General features: G+C 45.6%; 1 protein-coding gene and 1 pseudogene across 1 annotated transcript in view; one reads left to right on the plus strand and one right to left on the minus strand.

The window, feature by feature from the left end:
* The window catches only part of LOC140206776 (uncharacterized), a 68587-nt pseudogene that overhangs the window by 26370 nt on the left and 14471 nt on the right, over positions 1 to 27746 (plus strand).
* Positions 20459 to 27746, minus strand: part of LOC140206764 (uncharacterized) — a 45677-nt gene continuing 38389 nt past the window's right edge. The window contains 1 exon segment of the mRNA XM_072274969.1: positions 20459 to 22082. Within this exon segment, the coding sequence (XP_072131070.1) occupies positions 20904 to 22082 (1179 nt within the window). The 3' untranslated portion in view covers positions 20459 to 20903.

Raw genomic sequence — 27746 nt, forward strand, 5'->3', positions numbered from 1 at the left:
GAGCGCTGGAAAGTATATTCGGTCTCAGAGGGGGAGTATGGCGACTATGAAGGTCTTCAGGAGGGCATTGGCAAGTATGTGGGCGTTGGGTTGGCAAACACTGCTCTGGAAGAAAGAGTTAGCCAATGGGTAAGCATAACCGTCCATGGATGGGATCCCCACGATCATGGCAGACTAGGTGTCAACGAGAACGTGTCCGACGACAGGCTCAAAGTTGGAGAATTCTTCCCAGATACTGGCAATACTGGTCCAGGTGGTTAAGACAAAAACATCAAAGATGCGCAATAAAAGGCTAACAAATTCAAGACGATAAAAGCAGAATATGCCATGTGAAACCGGAAAAAAAAATCCCACAATTACAGTATCCTGCAACAATCTAATTCAATCCGATTACTTACACAGGAACCATCAGGCGACAAACATCTTTCACCAAATTCTTGCTTTAAGTTACAAAATCATGAAACATACCATGCATTATTATAAATACAATCCTGATCCAGTTTTAATGTCAGGACCCTACTATTATATTACCACCGATACATTATTGGAGATGGGATAATACCTGGTACCCGCCCGAATATAATATTACAGGATAAATATGCGGTAATAATACTCCGAACACACACAGCCCACGGAAATCAGTCAGTGTAAAACACCAGAAATAAGCTGACGAAAGAGGGAAATGAACGACTATGGTACATGAAGAGGGTATACATTGTCCCGTTGTAATATACACGACTGGCATCTTCCCAAAATCACTACACAATAGCTCTAAACATTTCGACCTGCACGGCAATATTTATTCAAATCTCCAGAAAGGCACAATACTAAAACGCATTAGAATAGTCCAAAAGTTCCAAGCGATTGAGAAATAAGTGCTCGTCTATGTCCATGACGCAATTTTTATCAGATTTAGCTGAGATAAAAAGTAAAAATAATAAACATGCGATTCTATGGAGTGAATGTAAAGGAGCGTCAACACGAAATTTGATCGGACGGGCATTTATTAAAAATCACGAAGTTGGATGACATTATTTTCCTTGAAGCAGAGTAGGCACCGGAGATTTCTGTAACAATTTGCACAATTATGAATGAGTTCTGTGGTGTTAAATATTTCTCTGTAACTTCTTTGTCTAATGCGACGGACATGTCCAGGCTTCACTGTAAGTTCCTGTTGACTTTCTTTTTTTTTCATTCATTCTTATGCGAAAGACTAAAGTAACGAATGAGTTGCATTTTTGCCGATTTGGTCTTGAATGTCCCCAGAACCTGTCTCGCTTTCTCAGACTGAGAAGGGTCTGGCGGTGACGAGAGCGGGAATATGGTGGAAAGCTGAAAATAAAAGGTAGGATGAGTTTAATAATCGGTAGGAGTGGAGTCGCGGGGTGCGGGTGTCGGAGACTCTGTTCCTGGGCTGTGTTTCTCTCGGGCTCGAAACCAGATTTACTCCCCCCGCTGCCACGTTCATTGGTTCTGTTGAGTCAAGATCAAAAACATTGCGACCACCGCCGAGACGAGCTTAGATATGTTGTTTGTTAGTTGAATAATCGACGTGAGCGGACATTTCGCCGCGCTGATGAAATGTTCTCTGAACTTGCACTGAGTTACCCCATAAATAAACGTGTTTGTGCAGCAACTTCATATCATCAGCATGTCTCCGGTGTGTTGAAAGATGTATTCAGAATCGTTGTAATTATTTTGATCCAATCAGGCAATGGTGTTATAAAGGAATTCGGCAACACTCACCGACCACAGGATGACGAACCTCCCGGAGATGGTGAGAAGTAAGATCACAGACCTCCTCCTGCTTTCCATCTCCGGGTCACTGCGGTTCTCCGTCTTGCTCTGACCCCTCAGCCCCTTACGGACGCGACTGGTCACTAAAATGTGTCTGACTGTCAGAGCGTTGAACAGTAGTATTAACACAGGAGTATTAGAAATGAGGCCGGGAAACCTTTGGAAAATTAGTGTAAATCTCTGTCCATCAGGATTCTGACTGATATGCAAAGCCGAGAAAGCCTCGGCAACTTTCTCAGCGACAGTGATTCCCGCGATCCGGTCACATCTGTTCACACTGTCCGGTCCCGCTCAGCCCCGCTGTCTCCGACTTTGTCCACGGACAGTTTTCAAAGCTCGTTGCAGATTTACTTCCCCCGTTAGCAGGTATCGATCTCCTCCTCGGCTTCCGCCCACACGGGCCCGGCTCGGCTCGCTTATTTTACATTCTGCAACTACACTTCGCCGCGGTTCCTTCACACTCTGTCAGGGGATCGGATCAGAAAGTTCCCGTGTTGGTTTTATTTAATATTCTCCTTGACCTGCTCCGAATTACTGCGGCGTTACTCTAAATGCTTTAGTGCTGATTGTTCCGGAGCGGAGTGTCGCCTGTAACTTACCCCGTCTGACCTGTATCGGACCCCGCTGTGTCGGCTCTGAACTCCCGCTTCACTACATCGATATCAGGGCGTGGAAACAAACCCCGGGAAACGAAAACTCACAGACACCCTTATTTAATTTTTCCAAACTCCCGAAACTCTCGGGATCTAACACATAAATATACAAACAACAGGAATTCTGCAGATGCCGGAAATTCAAGCAACACACATAAAATATATAAATGTACAGTTGGTTTCATTTTCAAGTCAAGTCAAGTAGCTTTTTATTGTTATTTCAACCATAACTGCTAGTGCAGTACACAGTAAAAACGAAACCACGTTCCTCCAGGACCATAAATGTAGATTTTTTTTTAATAACAGACTTGGGAATGTTGATTTGGTCCCTCAGCCAAATTGTTGACACAATTTGCGAACAACTGGGCTCCGAACACTGGTCCCTACAACACCGACTGGGACATCCTGCAGGCCCGGGAAGGGTCTGGTTATTCCTTGTATTTAAACAAACAGACACCAGGAACAGCAGCCGGCCATTCGGCCCCTCTAACACGTCCTGTCATTCAGTAAGATACTGGGCCCCAATACCACTCCCATCCCCACTTTGACCGGACCATTGGCCCCACTTGCAGATCAACAGTCTGCCGGTGTTTGCCCCCAATGTGGTGAATCCCTCTGCTCGCCTCCACCGTGGGCTCAGACATTTCCACAGATGAGCCCCTCCTGTCCCCTCCGGGACAATCATCCTGCCCGTCCCCTCTCCCACCATCTTCATAATTTCAATAAAATCCACCCCTCCCACCCCGGGGAACCGGCATCAAACCGACGGGCCGAGCGGTCTCCTCCTACCTCTCAGCGATACATCAGACTCCGGCCGCAGGAGACGCTTCACAAACTCCCCAAACTTCCCTCGGAGGGAAATGGAAATAAATCAGAAAGCGGGACATTTACTTCGGGATTTGTTCTTCTTGGACGGGGAGTTCAACGCGGCTGCCGAGATGTCAGTGTTGATGATCAGAGGGATCTTAGACTCCAAGTTCATCGCTTCCTGAAAGAGACTGCACAGATTGATCGAGTGGTTAAGAAGGCAAATGGCGTGGTTGTCTTTATTAGTTGAAGCACTGAGTTGAAAAGTCGGGAAGTTGTGTTGCGGCTGTTGCGAGCCTGCGGTCGGACTGTGACTGTGTCTTTAAGAGCGCCGGAGTGAGGAGGCGGGACTATGACGTCAGTCACAGGCGGACGGCGCTAACTGTGGATTTAACCATAAAAGAGAGAGAGCGATCTGCAGACAGGCAGTCGGCCAGTCCAAAGAGAGAGAGAGAGGGACTGGAAAAGCTGATAGATTCAGTTTGTCACAGCTGAGGCTTGGAACTCTCCTATGCCCACAAGAGTGGGTTGATCATCGGTACCCGGAACCACAACGAATGTTTGTGGCTATCACTTCGTATAATCCATAGGATTAACTGTAAAAGATGGAAATAAAAATGTAATCTTGCTTAAAATATTAAAGAAATGTGTCATGTTAAACTTTATGCCTTTTGTAAATCAGGTCATCTTTTACTCACTTGGCTATTCACAGTAACAGAAATTTTGACCAGGGGTGCCCAAATATTTGCATGCCACTGTATGTATCCTGTGCCTTCCGAATTGCTTCCAGAAATTCCTGCCCGTGTTCTTTCCAAATCAATTTTGACCAATTTTTCTTTCATGCCTCTCTAATTCTCTTTATTTCACATCTGACTTTAGCTTCTCCTTCTCTAATGTCAGGGTGAATTTGATCATATTAAGAACACTTGCCCCTCAGGGTTCTTTGAACTTAAGTGACCTAATTAATTCTGGTTCATTACAACACCCAATCCAGAATAGTTGATCCCCAAGCGGGCTCAACCATGAACTGTTCTAAAAAAGCATCTTGTAGGCATTCTAGGAATTCCTCCTCTTGAGACCAACACTGTCCTAATTTTCCTAATCACCTGCATGACAATCCCCCATGACTATTGTAACGTTGCCCTTTTGGCACGCACTTTCTATCTCCCATTGTAATTTGTGGACCACATACTCACTACTGTTTGGAGGTCTCCATACAATTCCCATCAGGGATTTTGTTTTACATTTGCTGTTCCTTAATTCTAGCCACAGATTCTACACCTTGCAACCCTATGCCACCTCTTTCCATTTTATCAAACAGAGCCACACAACCCCACTACCTGCTTGTTCTTTCAAGAAACATATAAGTATCTGGGAAACAGGAGGACCTGCAGATGCTAGAAATCTAGAGAACTACACACAAAGTGCTGGAGGAGCTCAGCATGTCAGGCAGCATCTATGGATGGGAATCATCATTTTGGGCCAAGACCCTTCATCAGAACTCTTGATACCCACATACCTGGAATATCAACAAGCAAAGAAAATAGAAGGTAGTGCAAAATAGGGAAAACCTTTGACAAAATTTAGTTCAAGGCCTAAAAAGACCTGCCAAACAGAGCTCAACAGTTAACAAATACAACAAAGACAATAAACACTTTCATCAATACCGACATTGACTTTTTTTAAATAAAAATATCTTGGTCCCATTTCAATCAGTAAAATTTACAAAGATAAATAAGAACTTTAGAAAAGACTATTTACGCTCAAACCCACTTAGATTAACACTACCTTGGACAGAAGGAGGAAGAGAGATAACACACATGAAAAAAAATCACACAACAGTCAGATAAAATTTCTAAGTATATATTTTTTTATGAAAAATGAACAGTATGCAATGCTCCATGTGTGTATATGGAATCATGACAGGAAATACAGACCAGAAAACTTAAATGAGAGGCCAACTCAGAAAAATGAATCATCACTATGGAAGAAAACATTAACCAGTGGAATAAGTATGACCCTCCATGGGAGACATCCCAATGATCTGAGCAGACGAGATGATGACAAGGAAGCATCGAGCACCTGACTGAGAGTTGGAGACCTCTTCCCAGAAACAGAGGGGGTCCTTGCAGAAATACAGGACAAGGTGGTTAACAAAAGGAAAAAAAAATCAAAAGTACATGAAATACAAACAAATAAGGCAGTAATTGCAGAAAATATTAGCGGAAACCAGACACAATCAAACACATTCCAGGATTCTGCAGCAGTTTAACTCAATCTGATTACTTACAAAGTTACAATCAAGTGGCAAATATCATTCACCAAAATCTTGATTTAAAATACAGACTCATGAATGCCCTCCATCACTTCATAAAGGCACCATAAATTCAAGCCTGATCCAGTTTTAGAGTCAAAATCTTACAAATTATATGATAATCAATATATTATTTCAGATAGGACAATCCATAATAACCATCTGGATATAATATTACTGGATAAACAAGCAGGAACAACTTCTTCTATACATAAAACCATTCCCAACACATACATGTTCCTCAACCAGTGGAGCACCTCACCACAGGTATTGGTTGTGTCATCAGTCAGACAAACGAAAGATTTTCCCAGTCAATCAGCTTCCAAATGTTGCTACTCTGTCATTCGTTGCCACGCCCCACTGATGATTCCCTTCTCCTCATCATACGTTCTTACCCCGACCGTCGTCCAGAGTCCCAAACTCTGTCACGTGCCCACCTCTGATTTCTGACCCTGCTTCGTTGACGTCCAACTGATGGTTTCCCATTCTGCTTTCAGTCTTTGGAGGACAGGAGTGTTTTCTAAGAACCCTTACAAAGCAAGGAAAATGACCCATAATGTGGAAATGAGTCATGATTAAGGACGTTAACTACCAATGTCATTCTTCCTCAGCCCAGAGATTAGAGGGGCGAAGAACATATCAGACAGAACTGCAGTCAGCTCGACATCTTCAGTCTGCAGAAAATTCAAGGGAAACCTCTTCACCCACAGAGTGGTGACTGTTTGGAACCCATCACCACAGGGAGAGCAAGAGGGGAACAACAGGGGAGGATTTAAAAGGACTGTTGTGGAACCGAAACACTGGCAGTGTCCAGCTCGCCTGAGTTGACTCTCTACTGTACACTAGGTGTGTTAAAAATTCAATAAGCACCAGAGACAGAATTTAAAATAGAACTGATTTATTTGTCTCAAATCCAGAAGATTAAACTCCAGTCCCATTAAAGGTGAATATGCAGCAGAAGAAACTCCTCCCATGCCCAGTGACCAGGGTGCAGAACTGGGTGTGGTGAGCAGCAGCAATAATTGCAGAATTCAGCACTGACAGTCACTCTCAAAATTGTATTCAGCAATGGTGATGGACGAATATCCAGCAAGCAGCTTATTGAAACTTTCTCCCCAGTGTGAACCCGGTGGTGTGTCACAAGTGTAACACACTGTAAGGTTTCACTGCTAATGTAACGGCCTCTCAGCAATGTTTCACCGCTGAGGTAATGGTTTCTCTGTAGCAGCAAAGTTTAGGTTATGACTAGAGATAACAGGGTTTTGGAGTGCGGGGTTATCCAGTGAGAGAAATGTTGTTCTTTCTTGTGAGTCAGGAAGAGAGATTTTCACAGTCTTTTGCTGGGGAGAAATGAGAAGACGCGAATGGAGAGAGTGGCCCCTTATCTTTTTCTTTGTTTTCTTCACTAACCCTATAGTCAAAGTAAGAATTATAAATTTGAATTGTTTAATCACATATTGTGTACTGTTTGTTATTTTGGGGTGCTGATTTTTAACAGGGGACACATCACGCAGCATCCATCCAAATGAGATATCTTAAGTTTTCCCGGGTTGGGGGGCTATCACCCCCTATATTAAGTTGCTAGCCGAAGTGAGATTTACATAAGGATAGATGACTGAGTGAATTGCTTCCCACATTCACAGCAGGTGAACATCCTCTCCCCAGTGTGAACTCAGTGATACACACTTGGTTGATTTGGCTGAGAGAATCTCTTCCCAATGTCTGAGCAGGTGAACGGTCTCTACCCGGTGTGAACTCGCTGGTGTTTCTGTAGGTGGGATGACCGAGTGAATCCCTTCCCACACACTGAGCAGATGAAAGGCCTCTCCCCTGTGTGACCTCACTGATGTACCTTCACTTTAGATGTCGATATGAATCCCTTCTCACAGTCTGAGCAGAAAAATGCCTCTCCCCAGTGTGAACTCGCTGGTGTACCTTCAGATTAGATGATGAAGTGAATCCCTTCCCACAGTCTGAGCAGCTGAATGGCCACTCTCCGGTGTGAACTGACTGGTGTCTCAGTAGATCAGTTGACAAAGTGAATCTCTTCCCACACACTGAGCAGGTGAATGGCCTCTCGCCAGTGTGAAGTCGCTGATGTACCTTCAGTGGAGATGACGAAGCGAATCTCTTCCCGCAGTCTGAGCAGGTGAATGGCCTCTCTCCAGTATGAACTCGCTGATGTTCCTTCAGATGAGATGATAGAGTGAATCCCTTCCCACAGTCTGAGCAAGTGAATGGCCTCTCTCCAGTGTGAACGTGCTGATGTACCTTCAGTTGAGATGAGGAAGTAAATCCCTTCCCACAGTCTGAGCAGGTGAATGGCCTCTCGCCAGTGTGAAGTCGCTGATGTACCTTCAGTTGAGATGACCAAGTGAATCCCTTTCCACAATCTGAGCAGGAGAACGGCCACTGTCCAGTGTGAATTCGCTGGTGTACCATTAGGTAAGATGACCGAGTGAATCCCTTCCCACAGTCTGAGCAGGTGAATGGCCTCTCTCTGGTGTGAACTGACTGGTGTTTCAGTAGATCAGATGACATAGTGAATCTCTTCCCGCAGTCTGAGCAGGTGAATGGCTTCTCTCTGGTGTGAACTGACTGGTGTTTCAGTAGATCAGATGACAAAGTGAATCCCTTCCCACAGTCTGAGCAGGTGAATGGCCGCTCCCCGGTGTGAACTCGTTGATGTACCTTCAGGTGAGATGAGCAAGTGAATCTCTTCCCACAGTCCAAGCAGGTGAATGGCCGCTCCCCAGTGTGAACTCGCTGGTGAGCCATTAGTTCAGATGACTGAGTGAATCCCTTCCCACAGGCTGAGCAGGTGAATGGCCTCTCACCAGTGTGAAGTCGATGATGTACCTTCAGTTGAGATGACCAAGTGAATCCCTTCCCACAATCTGAGCAGGAGAACGGCCACTGTCCTGTGTGAATTCGCTGGTGTACCATTAGGTAAGATGACCGAGTGAATCCCTTCCCACAGTCTGAGCAGGTGAACGGCTGCTCCCTGGTGTGAACTCGCTGGTGAGCCATTAGGTCAGATGACCGAGTGAATCCTACCCCACAAATTCAGCAGTTGACCAGCCTCTGCCCAGTGAGAACTGACTAGTGTGTCCACAGGTGGGAAGACTGACTGAATCCCTTCTCACACACAGAACAGACTGAATCCATTCCCACTGTCTGAGCAGGAAGGATGATCGAGTGAATCCCTTGCTCCACTTCTTAAATATCTGGACAGAGACAGCAAAACTGGTGTGTTGTATTCTAGATTCCCGTAGACAAATTACTTGTCATTTTTAACCTGTAAAAAGAGTTACAAAATCCATCAATGGGTGTAGGACAACATTTCAGATGAGATCACTTGAGTTGTCAAGGTGTGATCTGACAACACACTGTTACAGTGAACTTCAACCCAAGTTGGAGAGAGAAATCATCTTCTAACTGGGCACAGTGCTGGTATCTGGAATGACCATCAAATTCTCTGATGCTCTTCCTGTCTGTATAAGAATGGGACATTTCTGCCATCTCCAATCTGTGACCTGGCTCAGTTTGACTCGCTCCATTGGTATTATTCCCTGTTCCCACTGAGCTGCATGGGTTCCTGGCCCCACAGTAACTGAAACACTCTCACGCAAATAGCCGGCAGTGCATTCCACGCACCCACCACTCTCTATGTAAAAAACTTACCCCTGACATCCCCTCGGTAGACTTCTTGTCTCTCTTCCCTCCAGGAGAAGATTCAGGAGTTTGAAGACTTGTATGGCCAGGTTTGGGAGCCGCTTCTTTCCAATTATGATAAGACTGCCGAACAGATCCTGACCCGGATCTGGGCCGTACCCTCCAGATATCTGGACCCACCCCTCGGTTTTTTTGCACTACGTTACTTTCCATTTTTCTATTTTCTATTTATGATTTATAATTTAAATTTTTAATATTTACTAATTTTAATTATATTTAATATTTAATATTTGTAATCCAGGGACAGTGAAGCGCAGAATCAAATATCGCTGTGATGATTGTACGTTCTAGTACCAATTGTTTGGCAACAATAAAGTATGAAGAAGTATAAAGTATTTCAAAGCACCTTAAAACTCTGCCCCCTTGTCTTAGCCACTTCAGCCCTGGGGGAAAAAAAAGACCTCTGGCTATCTACACTATCAATGCCCCTCATCATCTTATACATCTAAAAAAGATTCTAAACATAAACAAGGAAATTATACATTGCTTTGAGGATTTGTTAGAAGTACACAAAATTATGAGGGTATAGATAGGGTAAATGCAAGCAGCTTTTTCCACTGAGGTTGGGTGGGATGACAACCAGAGGTCATGGGTAAGTGGGGAAGTGCAAATTTAAAGGGAACATTTGGTAAAGCTCTTTACTGATGTTTTTAAGAAGATCCAACACTTCTTCTTCCTTAATCTCCACCTTGTCCAGCACACAGGCCTGTTCTATCTTGACCTCACCCTGATCAAGATCCTTTTCAATTGTAAATACTGAAGCAAAGTATTCATTTAGGACCTCCCCAACCTCCCCCACCTCCGGGCACATGTTGTCTTCTTCATCCTTGAGCAGCCCCACCTTCATTCTTGCCATCCTTCTGTTCTTCACATTCACATAGAACGCCTTGGGGTTCTCCTTAATCCGACATGCCAAGGCCTTCTCATCATGCCCCCTTCGAGCTCTCCTAAGTCCTTTCTTAAGCTCCTTCCTGGCTACCCTATATTTCTCATAAGCCCGTCCTGCTTCCTGCTTCTTACATCTAACATATGCTTCCTTCTTCCTCTTGACGAGTTGCCTCACGTGTTTCGTCAGCCACGATTCCCTTTTCCTACCATTTTTTCCTTGTCTCAGAGGGACCAAACCTATCCTGAACCCAGCACAAGTGGTCCCTAAACTTCCTCCACATTACTTCTGTGCTTGCACCCTTGAACATCTGTTTCCAATTTACTCTCGCTAGTTCCTGCCTCATCCCTTCATAGTTAGCCCTTCCCTAGTTAAGCACTTTCCCATTTTGTCTGCTTTTATCCTTTTCCATAGCTATGCTGAAGCTAAGGGAGTTGTGGTCACTCTCACTAAAATGCTCCCCCACCAAGAGGTCTGCCACCTGACCAGGTTCATTACCCAGAACTAGATCTAGTATGGCCTCTCCTCTCATCGGCCGGTCCACATACTGTGTCAGGAATCCTTCTTGAATGCACCTGACAAATTCAGTCCCACCTCTCCCCCTTGCAGTCAGGAGGTGCCAGTCAATACGAGGGAAGTTGAAATCACCCAAAACTACAAATCTGCACCATTCTAAACTCTGTCTGCTTATCTGCTCCTCAGTGTCCCGAGGGCTATTTGGGGGCCTATAGACTACTCCCAGCACAGTGATTGATCCCTTCCTATTTCTGACTTCCACCCATACCAACTCAGTGGACACTCACTCTGCAGCATCCTCCCTTTCTATAGCCGTGATACTATCCCTGACCAGTAATGCTACTCCCCCGCCTTTTCTACCTCCCATCCTATTCCTTATAAAACACCTGAACCCCGGTACCTGCATCAGCCAATGCTGCCCTTCCTCCAGCCAGGTTTCAGTAATGGCCACAACGTCATCATTCCATGTACTGATCCATGTTCCAAGTTCATCCCCTTTATGCCTAACACTCCTAGCATTGAAATAGACACACATCAACCACTTTAACTGGCTACATTTGTGTTTTGTCCCCTGCCTGTCCTTCCTCAGCAACTCAGAACACATAGCATCATGCTCTTGTCCTTCTACCCTAATCTCTGCACTCACATTCTGATTCCCACCCCCCTGCCAAACTAGTTTAAACCCTCCCCAACAGCTCTAGCAAACCTGCCATGCCCGGATATTGGTCCCTTTCCAGTTCAGGTGCAGCCCGTCCTTTTTGTACAGGTCAGACCATCCCCAGAAGAGATCCCAATGTCCCAGAAATCTGAACCCCTGCCCCCTGCACCAACTCTTCAGCCACGCATTCAACTGCCATGACTTCCTGTTCCTACTCTCTCTGCCTCGTGGCACAGGCAGCAATCCTGAGATTACCACCCTTGAGGTCCTGCTCTTTAACTTTTTTCCTAACTCCCTATATTCCTTCTTTAAAACCTCATACCTACTGCTGTCTATGTCATTGGTCCCCACGTGGACCATGACATCTGGCTGCTCACCCTCTCTCCTGAGAATACCGAGAACTCGATCTGAGATATCGTGGACCCTGGCACCAGGGAGGCAACAGACCATCCGGGATTCTCGATCTCTCCCACGGAATCTCTTACTTCTCCCCCTAACTTTCTAATCCCTAATCACTACTACTCTCCTCTTTTCACTCCTTCCTTTCTGAGGTAAGGGTCCAGTCTCAGTGCCAGAGACACGACCACTACAACTTGTCTCTGGTAGGTCGTCCCCATCAACAGTATCCAAACTTAGAGAAGTTCAGTACAGAAACAGGGGCCCACCTAGTCAATGGTGAAAAAATATTCAGGCTGTCTAATGCAACTTCCTGCACTGGGACCTCCTTCCTATCTGTTCTGGCATTCTGACTCCAATCCCCCCTGCAACTTGAGTTTAACTTCCACCCTCCCACACCACACACTAGCACTAGCAAGCCTTACCACTAGGATATTGGATCTCTGATAGTTTTAATTCCCTAACTAACAAATCCCCTATCAACCCTTTGAAATTCCTCTGCTAGGTAATCCTCCCTAACAGTGTCTAAAGTGGTACACCTGCTGTTGTGTGGGATGGCCACAGGAGTACTCTGCAATGGCTATTTAACCTCATTCCCCTTCCTGACTCTCACTCAGTTTCTTATGTCCTACATTTCGGTTTAAATCACCTCTCTTCATGCCATATCTATCACCCTCTCCAGCTCCTGGATGATATGGAATTCATCCATTTCCAGATCCAGCTCCTTAAAGTGCAGGATTACAAGCTGCAGCTGGATGCACATCTTGTAGGTGAGGGCATCAGGGCCACTGGAGGTCTCCCCACCTTCCCACCAATATCCTCTCTAATTTGTAATGACCAGTGTGCCGAAAAATCTTGCGCTGTGCAATTTTTACCCAGTAACAACAACATGTGCACACTGAATTTTAAATAGAGAGGTATTTATTTTAACAGCTAGCAGAACACTGTTATCCTCCGGGTTTGATCAAGTTCATCTGCACTCTCACACAATCTATGTAGCAGGCCTGTAGAGGGTTATGAAGGATTTTCTCACTCCAGCTTTTGCACACCGTCCATATCTGATTTGCTTGCTAAATGACACTTTAAAAAGGCAGATTTCCAAGTATCACTCCACTTCCTCCCATTTGCAAATTCTCCAGCAATTTTTGCATCGTCACAATACACAGGTAACACCAGTTTCTGTATTGTACATAAATATTTCCCCTGAACCCTCCCCCAGGTGACTGGCGGCCAATGAATATGAAGGGAAGGGCAGTAGTCTGTCTCATTGGAGTCTGGCACTTGTTGCCAAGGACAAAGGTGCTTGATATCATTATTTCCTCAGAGAGAATGGGTCAAAACATGTCCCCACGGGTAGAAAGGTCCAGAACAAGAGGAGGTAGAACAACCAACACACACAAAATGCTGGAGGAACTCAGCAGGCCAGGCAGCATTATGGAAAACAGTACTAATGCTGAATTCCTCCAGCATTTTGCGTGTGTTGCTTGGATTTTCAATATCTGCAGATTTTATCTTATTTGTGATTGGAGGCAGAACAAAGGTGAATTTCTTAACAGCTGATGGAAAAGATTTTGTTCCCTTTCTCCGAGTTCCTAATCCTTGCATTTAGACAGCTGGAGCTCAGCTCTGTCTGAGAGATCCATCGGCTCCCATTCCCTCATCAGCCGGAAGCTCCCCGGGCCCATGTACGGATCGTGGGGCTGAGAGAGAGGGAAGAGAGCACGACTGTCCCGGAATTGCGGGCCACGGTATTCGGAGCTCACAGCAATTGTTCCGAATCCGGCAACCGGGGAATATCTCTTCCCTGGAGCTGATTTTCCGAGGCCTTTATATACTGCGCGCATGAGCGATATTCGGGACAACCGCAACCCTGACGCATGCGCATTCGATCGGCGTTTCAGCGACAGCGACCACTCCTACGCAGAGCTTTCTGGGTAATCACGATGCCATTAAACATTTCTGCAAACACCGGTTCCATGTTCATACCTCAGCTTGTTTTTTTTTGGGGGGGGGGCGGAATTCAGCAGCTCTTTTAATGGAGAAAGCAGCTTTCGTAAACAATGCACTTAATATCAGCAAACTTTCCGCGTGTTTAATGCCGAAGTAGAATCTTCTTACAAATGCAGATATGAAACACAAGAGATTCTGCTGCTGCTGGAACTGTAGACACATGCACATAAAATGCTGGAGGAACTCTGCAGTTCAGGCAGCAACTAAGCAGAGGAGTACACAGTCTAGGCATACTGAAGGGGCTCGGCCTAAACGTTGTCTATTTATTCCTCTCCACATTTGCGGCCCGATCTGTTGATTTCCTACAGTTTTTTGCACAGGTTAACCACCTTTTTTTTTCAATCGAACAGTTTCAAAATGTTTCTGATCTTTCATTTGTGGCCACATCCTGGTGGTCTGATTCCTCTCCCTCCTCGTCCTTGTAAATTCTAGACCCCATTTCCTTTCTGGCGCCCCAAAGCCTGATTCAGGGTGGTAACTCTTTGGTTTCTGACTCTGCACCATCGAAGATTCACTCGCTAGTCTGCTGTCAGACTTTAGAGGCGCATTGCAACAATCCAGCTGTCTGAGGCACAGACCTTTGAAATGAGTGAAAATGACACAAAACTTTGAAAAGAGCAGGGAAGAAGGAGCTTAACCACCTTAGTCCAGAGCCCTGAAGAACGTCAAAACCACAGTGAGCTCATCGTGTTATTCAGCCTGGAGAGAAGCATGCAGGAAATTCATGCAGGTGTATAGGATGATGAGAGGCATTGGTCGTGTGGATAGTCAGAGGCTTTTTCCCAGGGCTGAAACGGCTAACACGAGGGGGCATAGGTTTAAGCTGCCTAGAAATAGGTGCAGAGAAGGTGGAAGAGCTAAGTTTTATAAACAAAGTGTGGTGTGTGTGTGTGTGTGTGTGTGTGTGGAAAGCACAGCCAGCGACGGTGGTAGAGGTGGATACAATCGGGTCTTTTAAGAGACTCTTAGATAGATACATGGAGATTAGGAAAATAGAGGGTTATGCAGTAGGGTAATTCTAGGCAGTTTCTAGAGTAGGTTACATGGTCGACACAACATTGTGGGCCGAAGGGTCTGTAATGTGCTGTAGATTTCTATGATTCCATGAAATTCAAAGAAAATCTCCTATCCCACGGAGTAGTAACTAGTTGCAACCTGTCATCACAGGGAGAGTGAGAGGGGAACGGCAGGGATAGATTTTGATATACTGATATGGAACAGAAACATGGGCAGGGACCAGATGGGCCGAGTGGCCTCTCTAGTGTACATTGTGAGTGTGGTAGAGACAGTAAGTACCTGAGACACGGGATTTGATATAGAACTGATTTATCTTTCACAGATCCGCAATATTAAACACCAGACTACTTTAAGGCTAAAGTCAGCAGAACAGACTCCTCCAATGCTCAATGACCAGGGTCCAGTCCTGGGTGCGATGAGCAGCCGCAAGAACTGCGGAATCTGACAGTAACAGTCCCTCATGAATCTGCAGCTGCCTTCAATCAGTGTGATGGTTGAATATTTAACACAGAGCCATTCATTTGAGAATTCAGCCTTTTCTATGTTTCTGAGCTTCTCACAAATGTGTACAGTTTTGTTAAGCCTTGCTCCAGAATTTCCACACAATTAAAAGAGCTTATTACATTTTTTTTATTTTTATTTTTGCACCACTTATGTAATTTAACTATTTAATATGTATATTATTGTAATTCATAGTTGTTAAAATCTATTGTTAAGAATTAGGTTCTACTGCTGCCGCAGAGACAACAGATTTCATGAGATATGCCGGTGCTATTAAACCTGATTCTGAAAATTGGTATTGGAGACCCACAACGGTCACCTGATCCCAGTTACCGCAGATGGTAATGCGAGATTGAAGCCTTTTCTATTTATCTGCATTCCTCAGAAATGACAACAGTTCAGTTAAGTTTCCTTCTGAGGTTCCAAAGCAGAAGCTCAGTCTGTCTAATATTTCCACAAAATTAAAATGGGGAATTTGTTTATTTTTATCACGTACTGAGCTACAGTGAAAATCTTGCCTGACGTACCATCCACACAGATCAATACATTACTACAGTACATTGAGCTGATATACGACAAAACAATAACTGTAACAAAGCATTATGGCTGCAGAGAAAGTGCAGTGCAGAGAGACATATGGTGTAGGGTCACGTCGAGTTACATTGTGAGGTCGAGTCCATTTTATCGAACTAGAGACCATTCATTCGGCTTATAACCGCAGACCGGAAGCCGTCCTTGAGCCTGGTGGTACGGGCTTTAAGGCTTTTGTATCTCTACCCCGATGGGGGAGCGGGTTTGCAGCAAGAATGTCCGGGTTGTGAGGATCTTTGACTACATGGCCTGCTTTTCCGAGACAGGGGAAGTGTAGGAAGAGTCCATGGAGGGGAGGCTTGTTTCTCTGATGTTCTCTGCTCTCCAAAGTTCTCTGCAGTTCCTTACAGTCATGGGCAGAGCAGTAACCATACGAAGGCGTGAAGTATCGACAAGAAGCTCAGAGACCTCGGCCTTCACCCTGCCTTGTGTAGTTGGATCCTGGACTTCCTGTCAGATCGCCGGCAGGTGGTAAGAGTGGACTCCCTCACCTCTGTCTCTCTGACCCTCAGCACTCATACACGCAGGGTTGTCTCCTTGGTCCCCTCCATTACTCTCTGTATTCCCATGATTTGTGTCGCCACCCACAGACCCAATCTGCTAATTAAATTTGCTTACGACACGACATTGTTTGGCCTAATCTCAAATAATAACGAGGCAGCCTACAGAGAAGAAGTCATCACCCCGACACAGTGGTGTCAAGAAAACAACCTCTCCCTCATGGTGACAAAAACAAAGGAGCTGGTTGTGGACTACAGGAGGAAAGGAGACAGGGACCAATTTCAACATTTCCAAGTCTGTTATTGACACAAAATGCACATTTTAATATTGATCACAACACAATGTATTTTATATATTGTTAATGACATAAAACGTATTTATAGATTGTTACTGACAGAGAATCGTATAATTTGTGCTCCGTGTGTTATCTGAATGTATTTGCCTGTGATGCTGCCACAAGTCAGTGTTTCTCTGTACCTGCACCTTCCCGTACTTGTGCACTTGGCAATAAATTCAACAGGACCTGAGAAATCTCCGTGAGTTTTGATTAGTGATGATCATCTTGGCAGCTCGGTAGGTCGAATGTATGAGACAGTACACTGTTAAATGCAAAACCCTGAACAGTGTTGATGATCAGAGGGATCTTAGACTCCAAGTTCAATGCTCTCTGAAAGAGACTGCACAGATTGATCGGGTGGTTAAGAAGGCAAATGGCGTGGTTGTCTTTATTAGTTGAAGCACTGAGCTGAAAAGTCGGGGGGGGGGGAGAGAGAGAGAGAGAGAGAGAGAGAGAAGAAAGAGAAAACGAACCCAGACAGAATATAAGGTGCTGATCCTGGACCCTGAGGGTGGCCTCATCTTGGCACAAGAGGAGACGATGGGTTGACACGTCGGAATGGAAATGGGAATGAAAATGTTTGGACACGGGAAGTCCCGCTCGGGACGGATAGTTCAAAGGTTAATTTATTATCAAAGCAGGTATCCATAAACAACTCTGAGTTTTTTTTTCTCCTCCAGAGAGTCACGAAAGAAAGAAAGAAAAAGGCTTTCAGAGCGAAAAAAATCGGACTCCCATCCCACCCCCGTATAAAAAGGAACGGCATCCCGATCATCAACCCCCCAAAACCCACCCCTCCCACAAACGGGAACAATAACATCGAATCTGGGCGAACTTTAATGACCAATAAATATAATTCCTCTCTTTGATCACTGTCTGAATGATCCCCTGACTCTGAGAGGAAGGGGTGTCTATGGTCCACATTGTCAGGGTGTTGAGTTTACCAGGAGACAAAGACTGCAGGGACGGGAGGTTTTCTGGTCACTAATACACTGTGTGTGGACCCCGCTGGCAATTCTGGTGTTGTGACCCGAATCGAGACAAACACCACGCTGCCCACTCCACCAACAACACGGCACAGCCGGACACATAACAGGGACTTTACATCTCACAACACTGGATTCAGTGATGAAACCCGTGATTAATGTTGTTGTCCCACTGAAATCATAAGAAACGTCCATTCAGGTGCTTTTAAATACGTCCACGCTCACGCGCCTGACGTCACACATGGTTTCCCATCGCGCGTACCTGACGTCACACACGCGCTGCTGTGCTCGCGCTGAAACAGTTTAACAGCTGAGCTACCGACCACGAGACCCCTCCACCCCTCACCTCCGCTGCGCAGTAGTCATTGGCCCGAGGCGATGTCAATCATTGTTTCCGCCCAATAGCGGAGGCGGACCAGCCGAGAGGGCGTTACCCCGCTGACATCTCAAGAGGAACAAATCCCAAAGTAAATGTCCGCTTTCTGATTTATTTCCATTTCCCTCCGAGGGAAGTTGGGGCGTTTGTGAAGCGTCTCCTGCGGCCGGAGTCTGATGTATCGCTGAGAGGTAGGAGGAGACCGCTCGGCCCGTCGGTTTGATGCCGGTTCCCCGGGGAGGGAGAGGATGAAGACGGTGAGAGAGGGGGCGGACAGGATGTTTGTCCCGGTGGGGACAGGAGGGGCTCATCTGTGGAAATGTCTGAGCCCACGGTGGTGGCGATTCACCACATTGGGGGGCAAACACCGGCAGACTGTTGCCCTGCAAGCGGGGACAGGACTGGAGTTGGGAGGGTGGGTGAGGAGAGGAGATTTCGGATAGTGGGGGTAAGATCTCGAAAGATCATTGCTAATGCCTCCACATCCCTTCAGCCACCTCTTTCAGATCTCTGCCGTGTTCACCATCTGGTCCAGGTGATCTATTTACCTTCAGACCATCTCTGTTTCCCAAGAAACTTCTCCCGAGTAACGTAACTTTACACATTCTGACCACTGACTTCTGGGACTTTCATATTCCTGCCAGTGTCTCCGACAGATAAGAGTGATGTACAATACTTATTCAGTTCATCAGCCATCACCTTGCACCCCCACCCCATTAATACCTCTCCAGCATCATTTCCCAGTGGTTTCCACCTCTCTTTTACACCATATGTACCTGAAGAAAAATTTGGTATCCTCTTTAATATTACTGGCTAGCTCACCTATGTATTCCATCTTTTCCTACTTAATTACTTCAGTTGCATTCTGTTGGTTTTTAAAAGCTTCCCAATCCTCTAACTTCCTAGAAATTTTTGCTCCATGCTCTCTCTTTGGTTTTCATGTTGTCTTTGATTTCTCTTATCAGCCACGGTTTTGTCACCTCACCTTCAGAATACTGCTTCCTCTTTGTGATTTGTGTATCCTGTGCCTTTCAAATTGCTTCCAGAAATTGCAGCTATCTCTGCTCTGTTTTCATCCCTGCCCATGTTCTTTTCAAACCAGTTTGACCAATTCTGCTCTCATGCCTCTGTAATTCTCTTTATTCCACATCAGACTTTAGCTTCTTCCTTCTCTAATGTCAGGGTGAATTTGATCATATTAATATCACTTGCCCCTAACGGTTCTTTGAACTTAAGTGACCTAATTAATTCCGCTTCATTACAACACCCAATCCAGAATAGCTGATCCCCAAGTGGTCTCAACCATGAACTGCTCTAAAAAAGCATCTTGTAGGATCTCTACGAATTTCTCCTCTTGAGACCAACACCATCCTAATTTTCCTAATCACCTGCATGACAATCCGCCATGACTATTGTAACATTGCCCTTTTGGCACGCATTTTCTATCTCCCATTTTATTTTGTGGACCACATACTCACTGCTGTTTGTAGGTCTCTATACAATTCCCATCAGGGATTTTTTTTTTTTTTTACATTTGCTACTCCTTAAATCTACCCACAGATTCTACACCTTCCGACCTTATGCCACTTCTTTCTAATGATTTTGTTTAATATTTTACCAACAGATCCACACAACCCCACTACCAGCTTGTTCTTTTAAGAAACATGTAAGTATCTGGGAAACAAGAGGACCTGCAGATGCTAGAAATCCAGTGAACTACACACAAAGTGCTGGAGGAGCTCAGCATGTCAGGCAGCATCTATGGATGGGAATCAACATTTCGGGCCAAGACCCTTCATTGGGACTCTTGACACCCACATATCTGGAATATCAACAAGCAAAGAAAATAGAAAGTAGTGCAAAATAGGGAAAACCTTTAACAAAATTTAGTTCAAAATTTTTTAAAAAACTGCCAAACAGAGCTCAATAGTTAACAAATTCAACAAAGGCAATAAACATCTTCATCAATTGACTTTTTTTTGAAATAAAAAAAATATCTTGGTCCCATTTCAATCAGTCAAATTTACAAAGATAAATAAGAACTTTAGAAAAGTTTAGAATAGACTATTTACACTCAAACCCACTTAGATTAACATTACCTTGGACAGGAGGAAGAGAAGTAACACACACGAAAAAAAAAAAAAATCACACAACAGTCAGATAAAACTTCTAAGTATCTACTTTCATCAAAAATGAACAGAATTCAGCACTCCAGGTGTGTGTATGCCATCGTGATAAGAAATACAGACCAGAAAACTTAAATGAGAGGCCAACTCAGAAAAAGGAATCATCACAATGGAAGAAAACGTTAACCAGTTGAATGAGTATGACCCTCCATGGGAGACATCCCAATGATCTGAGCAGACAAGATAGTGACAAAGAAGCGTGGAGCACCTGACTGAGAGTTGGAGAACTCTTCCCAGTGTCACGTACACACAACCCAGTAAAAGTATCAGCAGCAGTAGAACACACGTTACGTGGTATCTTATGGTGTTGTTTCACTAAGTACCGGAGACAGAGTTTAAAACAGAACTGATTTATTTGTCACAGATCCAGAATATTAAACTCCAGTCCCATTAAAGGTGAATATGCAGTAGAAGAAACTTCTCCCATGCCCAGTGACCAGGGTGCAGAACTGGGTGTGGTGAGCAGCAGCAATAATTGCAGAATTCATAAACTTAAAACTTTTCTGACTACAGTAGTGTGTCATAAAGTTACATACATGACTGAACACCTTCCACAGTCACAGCAGGTGAACAGCATCTCCGCTGTGTGAACTTACTGGTGTCCCTTAGACCAAATAGATGGGTGAAACCCTTCCTTCAGTCTGAGCAGGTGAATGGCCTCTTTCCAATGTGTACTGCCTGGTGTGCCAATAGGTCGGATGACCGAGTGAATCCCTTCCCACACACTGAGCAGATGAATGGCCTCTCCCCAGTGTGAACTCGCTGATGCAGCTTCAGGTGGCATGATTGAGTGAATCCTTTCCCACAGTCTAAGCAGGTAAATGGCTTCTCCCCAGTGTGAACTGACTGGTGTGCTTGTAGGCTAGCTAACTGTGTGAATCCCTTCCCACACAACGAACAGGTGAATGGCCTCTCCCCAGTGTGAACTCTCTGATGTACCTTCAGTTGAAATGACCGGGTGAATCCCTTCCCACAGTCTGAGCATGTGAACGGCCATACTCCAGTGTGGACTGACTGGTGTCTCTGGAGGGTGGATGAGTGATTGAATCCTTTCCCGCAGTCTGGGCAGTTGAACAGCCATTTCCCTGTGTGGGATGCCAGGTGTGTCTGCAGGCTGGATAACTGAGTGAATCTCTTCCCACAATCTGAGCAGGTGAACAGCCTCTCCCCAGTGTGAACTGACTGATGTGTCAGCAGGTGAGATGACAAAGTGAATCCCTTCCCACAGTCTGAGCAGGTGAACAGCCTCTCCCCAGTGTGAACTTGCTGATGTGCCTTCAGTTGAGATGACTGAGTGAATCTCTTCCCACAATCCGAGCAGGTAAATGGCTTCTCCCCAGAGTGAACTGACTGATGTGCTTGTAGGCTAGCTAACTGTGTGAATCCCTTCCCACAGTCTGAGCAGGTGAATGGCCTCTCCCCAGTGTGAACTCGCTGATGTACCTTCAGTTGAGATGACAGAATAAATCCTTTCCCACAGTCTGAGCAGGTAAACGGCCTCTCCGCTGTGTGAACTGCCTGGTGTGCCTGCAGGTTGGATGAGCGAGCGAATCCCTTCCCACATTCTGAGCAGGTGAACGGCCTCTCCCCAGTGTGAACTGTTTGGTGAGCTAGTAGGTTTGATGAGCGAGTGAATCCCTTCCCACAGTTCGAGCAGGTGAATGGCCGTTCCCCGGTGTGAATTCGCTGATGAGCCATTAGGTCAGATGATCGAGTGAATCCTTCCCCACAAATTCAGCAGGTGGCCAGCCTCTGCCCAGCGTGAACTGACTGATGTGTCCGCAGGTGGGATGACTGACTAATTCCCTTCCCACATACAGAACAGTGAGTGGCCGTGTCCCAGTGTGGAATTGCTGATGGACTTTCAGTTCAGATGACTGAGTGAATCCCTCGATCCACTTCTTAATGGACAAGAAGGGCAACACTGGCGTGTTGTCTCTGAGATTCTGGGAGACAAATTCCTTGCCGTGCTTAACCTGTGAAAAGATTTACAAAATACATCAGTGGGTGAAGGCAACATTTCAGATGAGATCACTTTAGTCACCAAGATGTGATCTGACATCACACTGTGCTTGGGCCCTGACGATTTCTGCACTTGTCTTCCGCAGGGTCCCAGGGAACAACTTGTCAGGCCCTGGGGATTTATTCATGGTAATTTGCCTTAAGACAGGAAACACCTCCACCTGTGTAATCTGTACAGGGTCCATGAAGTTGATGCTGCTTTGCCTCACTTCTATAGACTCTGTGTCCAACTCCTGAAAAATAGAGATGCAAAAAAAAAATTTTAAATCTCCCCCATCTATTTTGTCTCCTCATATAGATTACCGTTCTGATCGTCCAGAGTGGGCATGGTTCTGTATTGACATTCTCCATGTTTCTGTGGCAGAGAAGCTGGCCAAACTTGTTTGGAAGGGATACGGTAGGAGTGACAATGGAGCAGCAATGGCTGGAGTTTCTGGGAGCAATTCAGGAGCTGAGTGATTGATACATCCCAAAGAAGTGGAAGCATTGTAAAGGCAGGAGGACACAACGGAGGCTAAAGTGAGAAGCCTAAGCCAACATAAGAACCAAAGAGAGGCCAAACAAAAGAGCAAAAACTGCTAGGAAGCTTTTAGAAAGCAACAGAAGCTGACTAAAAAAAAATGTCAGATGATCCCAGGGCGTGGAATTATGATTATTGTAGTCATTAATGAGTCTTTGTAGCACCCAACAGTCTGAGGCATTTAGAGGAACAAAATATCTGGGGCCTCGATATCTCTTGAAAACCAAGGTTCCCTGCACCAGCTACCTTTCAACTTTTACTTTGACAGGCACATACAAACCCTAACCCTCAAAACTTCACTTCTGAAGGCCTCCCAGTTACCAAGTACTCCTTTGTCAGAAAACAGCCTGTGCCAATCCACACTTGTCAGATCCTTTCTGATACCATCAAAATTGACCTTTCTCCAATTGAGAATTGAACCCATGGTTCAGTCCTCATTTTTTCTATATTAACTTGGAATCTCATGACATTATGATCACTACATACAAAGTGTTCCGATACACTAATTTCTGTTACTAGCCCTGGATTATTTTCTAATAGCTTATTGCACACTTCTATGTCGGGAGTTCTACGTGCTGACTTCAGGCACATTTGACAAACTCTACCTATCCAGTCCTTTTATATATGGGAGCCCCAGTAATCTTTGGGAATTTAAAATCGTTCACTATATGAAGCATTCTTTCTTGGCATAGTCTGTGATCTCTCCACAAATTTATTTCTCTGAATTCCTCAGATTGTTGGGTGCAAACAAGTCCCAGCAATAGCTACAATATCACATTCCATGCCCTGAGGTCTCTGGTGCCAAGAAAACAACCTCTCTCTCATTGTCACAAAAACAAAGGAGCTGATTGTGGACTACAGGAAGAATGGAGACAGGCTAACCCATATTTGCACCAATGGATCTGGGGTTGAGAGGGTGAACAGCTTTAAGTTCCTCGTCAGACACATCACAGAGGATCTCATGTGGTCTGTACAACAGTGCCTCTTTCACCTCAGACGGTTGTAAGAAGTTTGAAATGCAGCCCACAATCCGAAGAACTTTCTGCAGGGACACAATTGAGAGCATCCTGACTGGCTGCATCACTGCCTGGCATGGGAACTGTACTTCCCTCAATCACAGACTTTGTAGAGTGGTGTGTACAGCCCAGCACATCTGCAGTTGTGAACTTCCCATGATTCAGGACATTTACAAAGACAGGAGTGTAAAAAGGGCCCGAAGGATCATTGGGGACCCGAGTCACCCCAACCACAAACTGTTCCAGCTGCTACCATTTGGGAAACAGTACCGCAGCATTAAAGCCAGAACCAACAGGATCCGGGACAGCTTCTTCCACCAGGCCATCAGACTGCTTAATTCATGCTGATACAATTGCATTTCTAAGTTATAGTGACTGTCGTGTTCTATTATAACTTACTAAAAATTGCACGTTGCACATTCAGACGGAGATGTGACATAAAGATTTTTACTCCTCATGTATGTGAAGGATGTAAGTAATAAAGTCAATTCAATTCAATTCACCCTCTCCACTATCTGTTCTGTCATTCTGGCTCCCATTCCCACTACAACTTCAGTTTAACCCAGCCTGTCTCCACCACACTAGCACCAGCAAGCCTTACCACTACGACATTAGTCCCCTTCTAGTTCTGGTACCCTAACTACTGAACCCACATCACCCCTTTGACTTTCCTCTGCCAGGTAACCCCCCCCCCCCACCTCCAACAGTTTCTAAAGTGGTAGAATATATAGACCACAGAAAACCTACAGCACAATACAGGCCCCTCTGCCCACAAAGCTGTGCTGAACATGACCCTGGTTTAGGACTACCTGGGCTTACCCATAGCCCTCTATTTTTCTAAGCTCCATGTAGCCATCCAGGAGTCTCTTAAAAGACCCTATTGTTTCTGCCTCCACCACCACCGCCAGCAGCCCATCCCATGCACTCACCACTCTCTGCATAAAAAAAAACTTACCCCTGACGTCTCCTCTGTACCCACTTCCAAGCACCTTAGAACTATGCCCTCTCGTGCTTGCCATTTCAGCACTGGGAAAAAGCATCTGACTATCCACATGATCAATGCCTCTCATTATCTCGTACACCTCCATCAGGTCACCTCTCATCCTCCATCGCTCCAAGGATAAAAGGCTGAGATCACTCAACTTATACTCATAAACCATGCTCCCTAATTGACACAAAGTCCTTGTAAATTTCCTCTGCACCCTTTCTATGGTCTACCTGTTGTTGTGGGGGATGGCCACAAGAGTACTGTACTCTGCGATGGCTACTTAACCTCATTCCCCTTCCTGACTCTCACCCAGTTTCATGTGTCCTACACCTTGGGTGTAACTCACCTCTGTTCAATGTCATATCAATCACCCCTCCGACTCCTGATTAATCCAGAATTCATTCATTCCCAGCTCCAACTCCAATATCACTGTCAATAATAATTTTTATCTGCTCTGGGTTTGATTGACTTCATCTGCACTCTCACACAACCTATGTAGCAGGCCTGTAGTGGATAATGAAGGATTTTATCGACAGAGCATTTGAACACCGTCCATACGTGACTTGCTTGCTAACTGATGCTATGAAAAGTCATTTTTTCAAATATCGCTCCACTTCTTCCCACTTGCAAATTCTCCAGCAACTTTTGCGTCACCACAATACACACAGGTAACACCAGTTTCTGTTTTGTACATAAATATTTCCCCTGAACCCTCCCCCAGGTGACTGACAGTGGTAAACTCATTGATGGCAATGTCAATGAATATGAAAGGAAGGGCAGTAGTCTGTCCCATTGGAGTCTGGCACATTTGTGATGTGAAAGCTACTTGTTGCCCAGTGCAAAGGTGTTTGATATCATTATGTACCCAGACAGAGTGGGTCAAAACATGTTCTCACGGGTGGAAAAGTCCAGAACAAGAGGAGGTAGAACAAGCAAAACACACAAAATGCTGGAGGAACTCAGCAGGGCAGGCAGCATCTATGGAAAAGAGTACTAATGCTGAGTTCCTCCAACAATTTGTGTGCGTTGCTTGCATTTCCAGCATCTGCAGATTTTCTCTTGTTTGTGATTGGAAGTAGAACACACCTGGTGATGTAAAAGATTATGTTCCCTTTCCCCGAGTTCCCAATCCTTGCATTTAGATAGCTGGAGCTCAGCTCTGTCTGAGAGATCCAGCGGTTCCCATTCCCTCATCAGCCGGAAGCTCCCTGGGGCCCGTGTGCAGATCGTGGGGCTGAGAGAGAGGGACGAGAGCAGGACTGTCCCGGGATTGCGGGTCACGGTATCCGCATCTCACATCAATTGTCCCGAAATCGGTATTAAAATCCCGCCCGGAGATTCTCTCTTACCTCTTGCCGATCCTCCCGAGGCCTTTGTATATCGCGCGCATGAGTGATATTCGGGAAAATGCGCAATCCTGACGGCTGCGAATTTGATCGGTGCTTCAGCGACGGCTAAATTTCCAACTCCCGGCTTTATGGGTAACCAGGGCACCATTAAAAGTTTCCGCAAGCACCGCTTCCATGTCCATACCTCAGTTTTTTTTGTGTGTATAGAAAACTCAGCAGCTATTTTAACACAGAAAGCGGCTCCCATAAACAACATACTCTATAGCAACTGGTATTCCGTGTATCTAATACCAAAGTACAACCCTCTTACAAAGACAGAGTGGCGGGCAACTGGAGTCTCTCCCTGCGGTGGGAAACCCCACCAGTCACGTGATCTCATTTGCCCCTCCCATTTGACCGCGGATGGGCAGCATCTGCGCGTGTTTCCGAGGCCCCGCCCTCCGGATGATGTAACACTGACGCCGCGCATGCTCACTGCATCCAGATGGGTGGTGTTTTCCTTTCCGCTCAGTGCTGAAGCCGATTCATCTGCGGCAGCGGGATCGGGAAAGGTCGGGATCACTGTCCGCGGGCCGAAGTTTTCACTTTCCCATCGGTGAGTATTGAGACCGATCCCGAGCGGGGAGATCTGATGTGGGCCGTGATCCCCGAACTGAGGGCCAGTTACTCATTCAGTACCCAGTTATCTGGGCTCGTCAGAAATGTGTCGACTTCACTGAATCTGCATTGAACGATTCAAACCAGGAGCCCAGGCTGTCTATTTCCACAGAATTGAAATGGGAGTCCCGTCAGCCGGTCACGTGAGGCTGTTTACCGCAGATCTGCCCCGCCCTCCGCTTTGTGACGTAGGATCACGTGGTGTGCCAGCCGTGGGGTTGGTGTGTGAGTGGCAGATTCAGCTGTTGACTCTGTGAGGCTGGGTCCTGGTGCATCACAGTTTTTGATCCAAGTAAAATGGACCGGGGCTTCGAGCTGCCCGAGTTTATGAGGCGCTGAGTTCTGGGATCAGATCTTTGTTTCTGGAGTTCCTTTGGAAACAATGACTGCTGATCTGAGGAGAGACTCGAGGAAACCTGCAGATGCTGGAATTTCAAGCAACACACATAAAAGTTGCTGGTGAACACAGCAGGTCAGGCAGCATCTCTGGAAAGAGGTACAGTTAGGACAAGGGTCTCGGCCCGAAACGTCGACTGTACCTCTTCCTAGAGATGCTGCCTGACCTGTTGCGTTCACCAGCAACTTTTATGTGTGTTGCTTGTAACCTGAGGAGAGGATGCGTTCCCATTCCATCCTCACAGGTAGTGGCTGCTCTGTGTTTGCATCAGTAGAAATAAAATAGACCAGTGTTCAAACTGTGTTTGGAAATTCCCCCTCACTGTCACCTGTCTATCAGGCAGTGGAAATAAAACATAAACCCAAGATGCAGGAGATCGGCACTAAAAACTGAAAATGTGTGAGGCCATTCTGATAAAACGTTATTAACCTGAATCGTTAAGTTTGTTCCTCTCCCCACAGCTGTTCCTTACCTGCTGAGTGTTTCTGGTAATTCCAGTTTTTTTTAATGTCACTCACCCTGGTCTGGTT

The sequence above is a fragment of the Mobula birostris genome, chromosome 13, assembly GCF_030028105.1.
Source record: "Mobula birostris isolate sMobBir1 chromosome 13, sMobBir1.hap1, whole genome shotgun sequence".
In the NCBI taxonomy this organism is placed as follows: Eukaryota; Metazoa; Chordata; class Chondrichthyes; order Myliobatiformes; family Myliobatidae; genus Mobula; species Mobula birostris.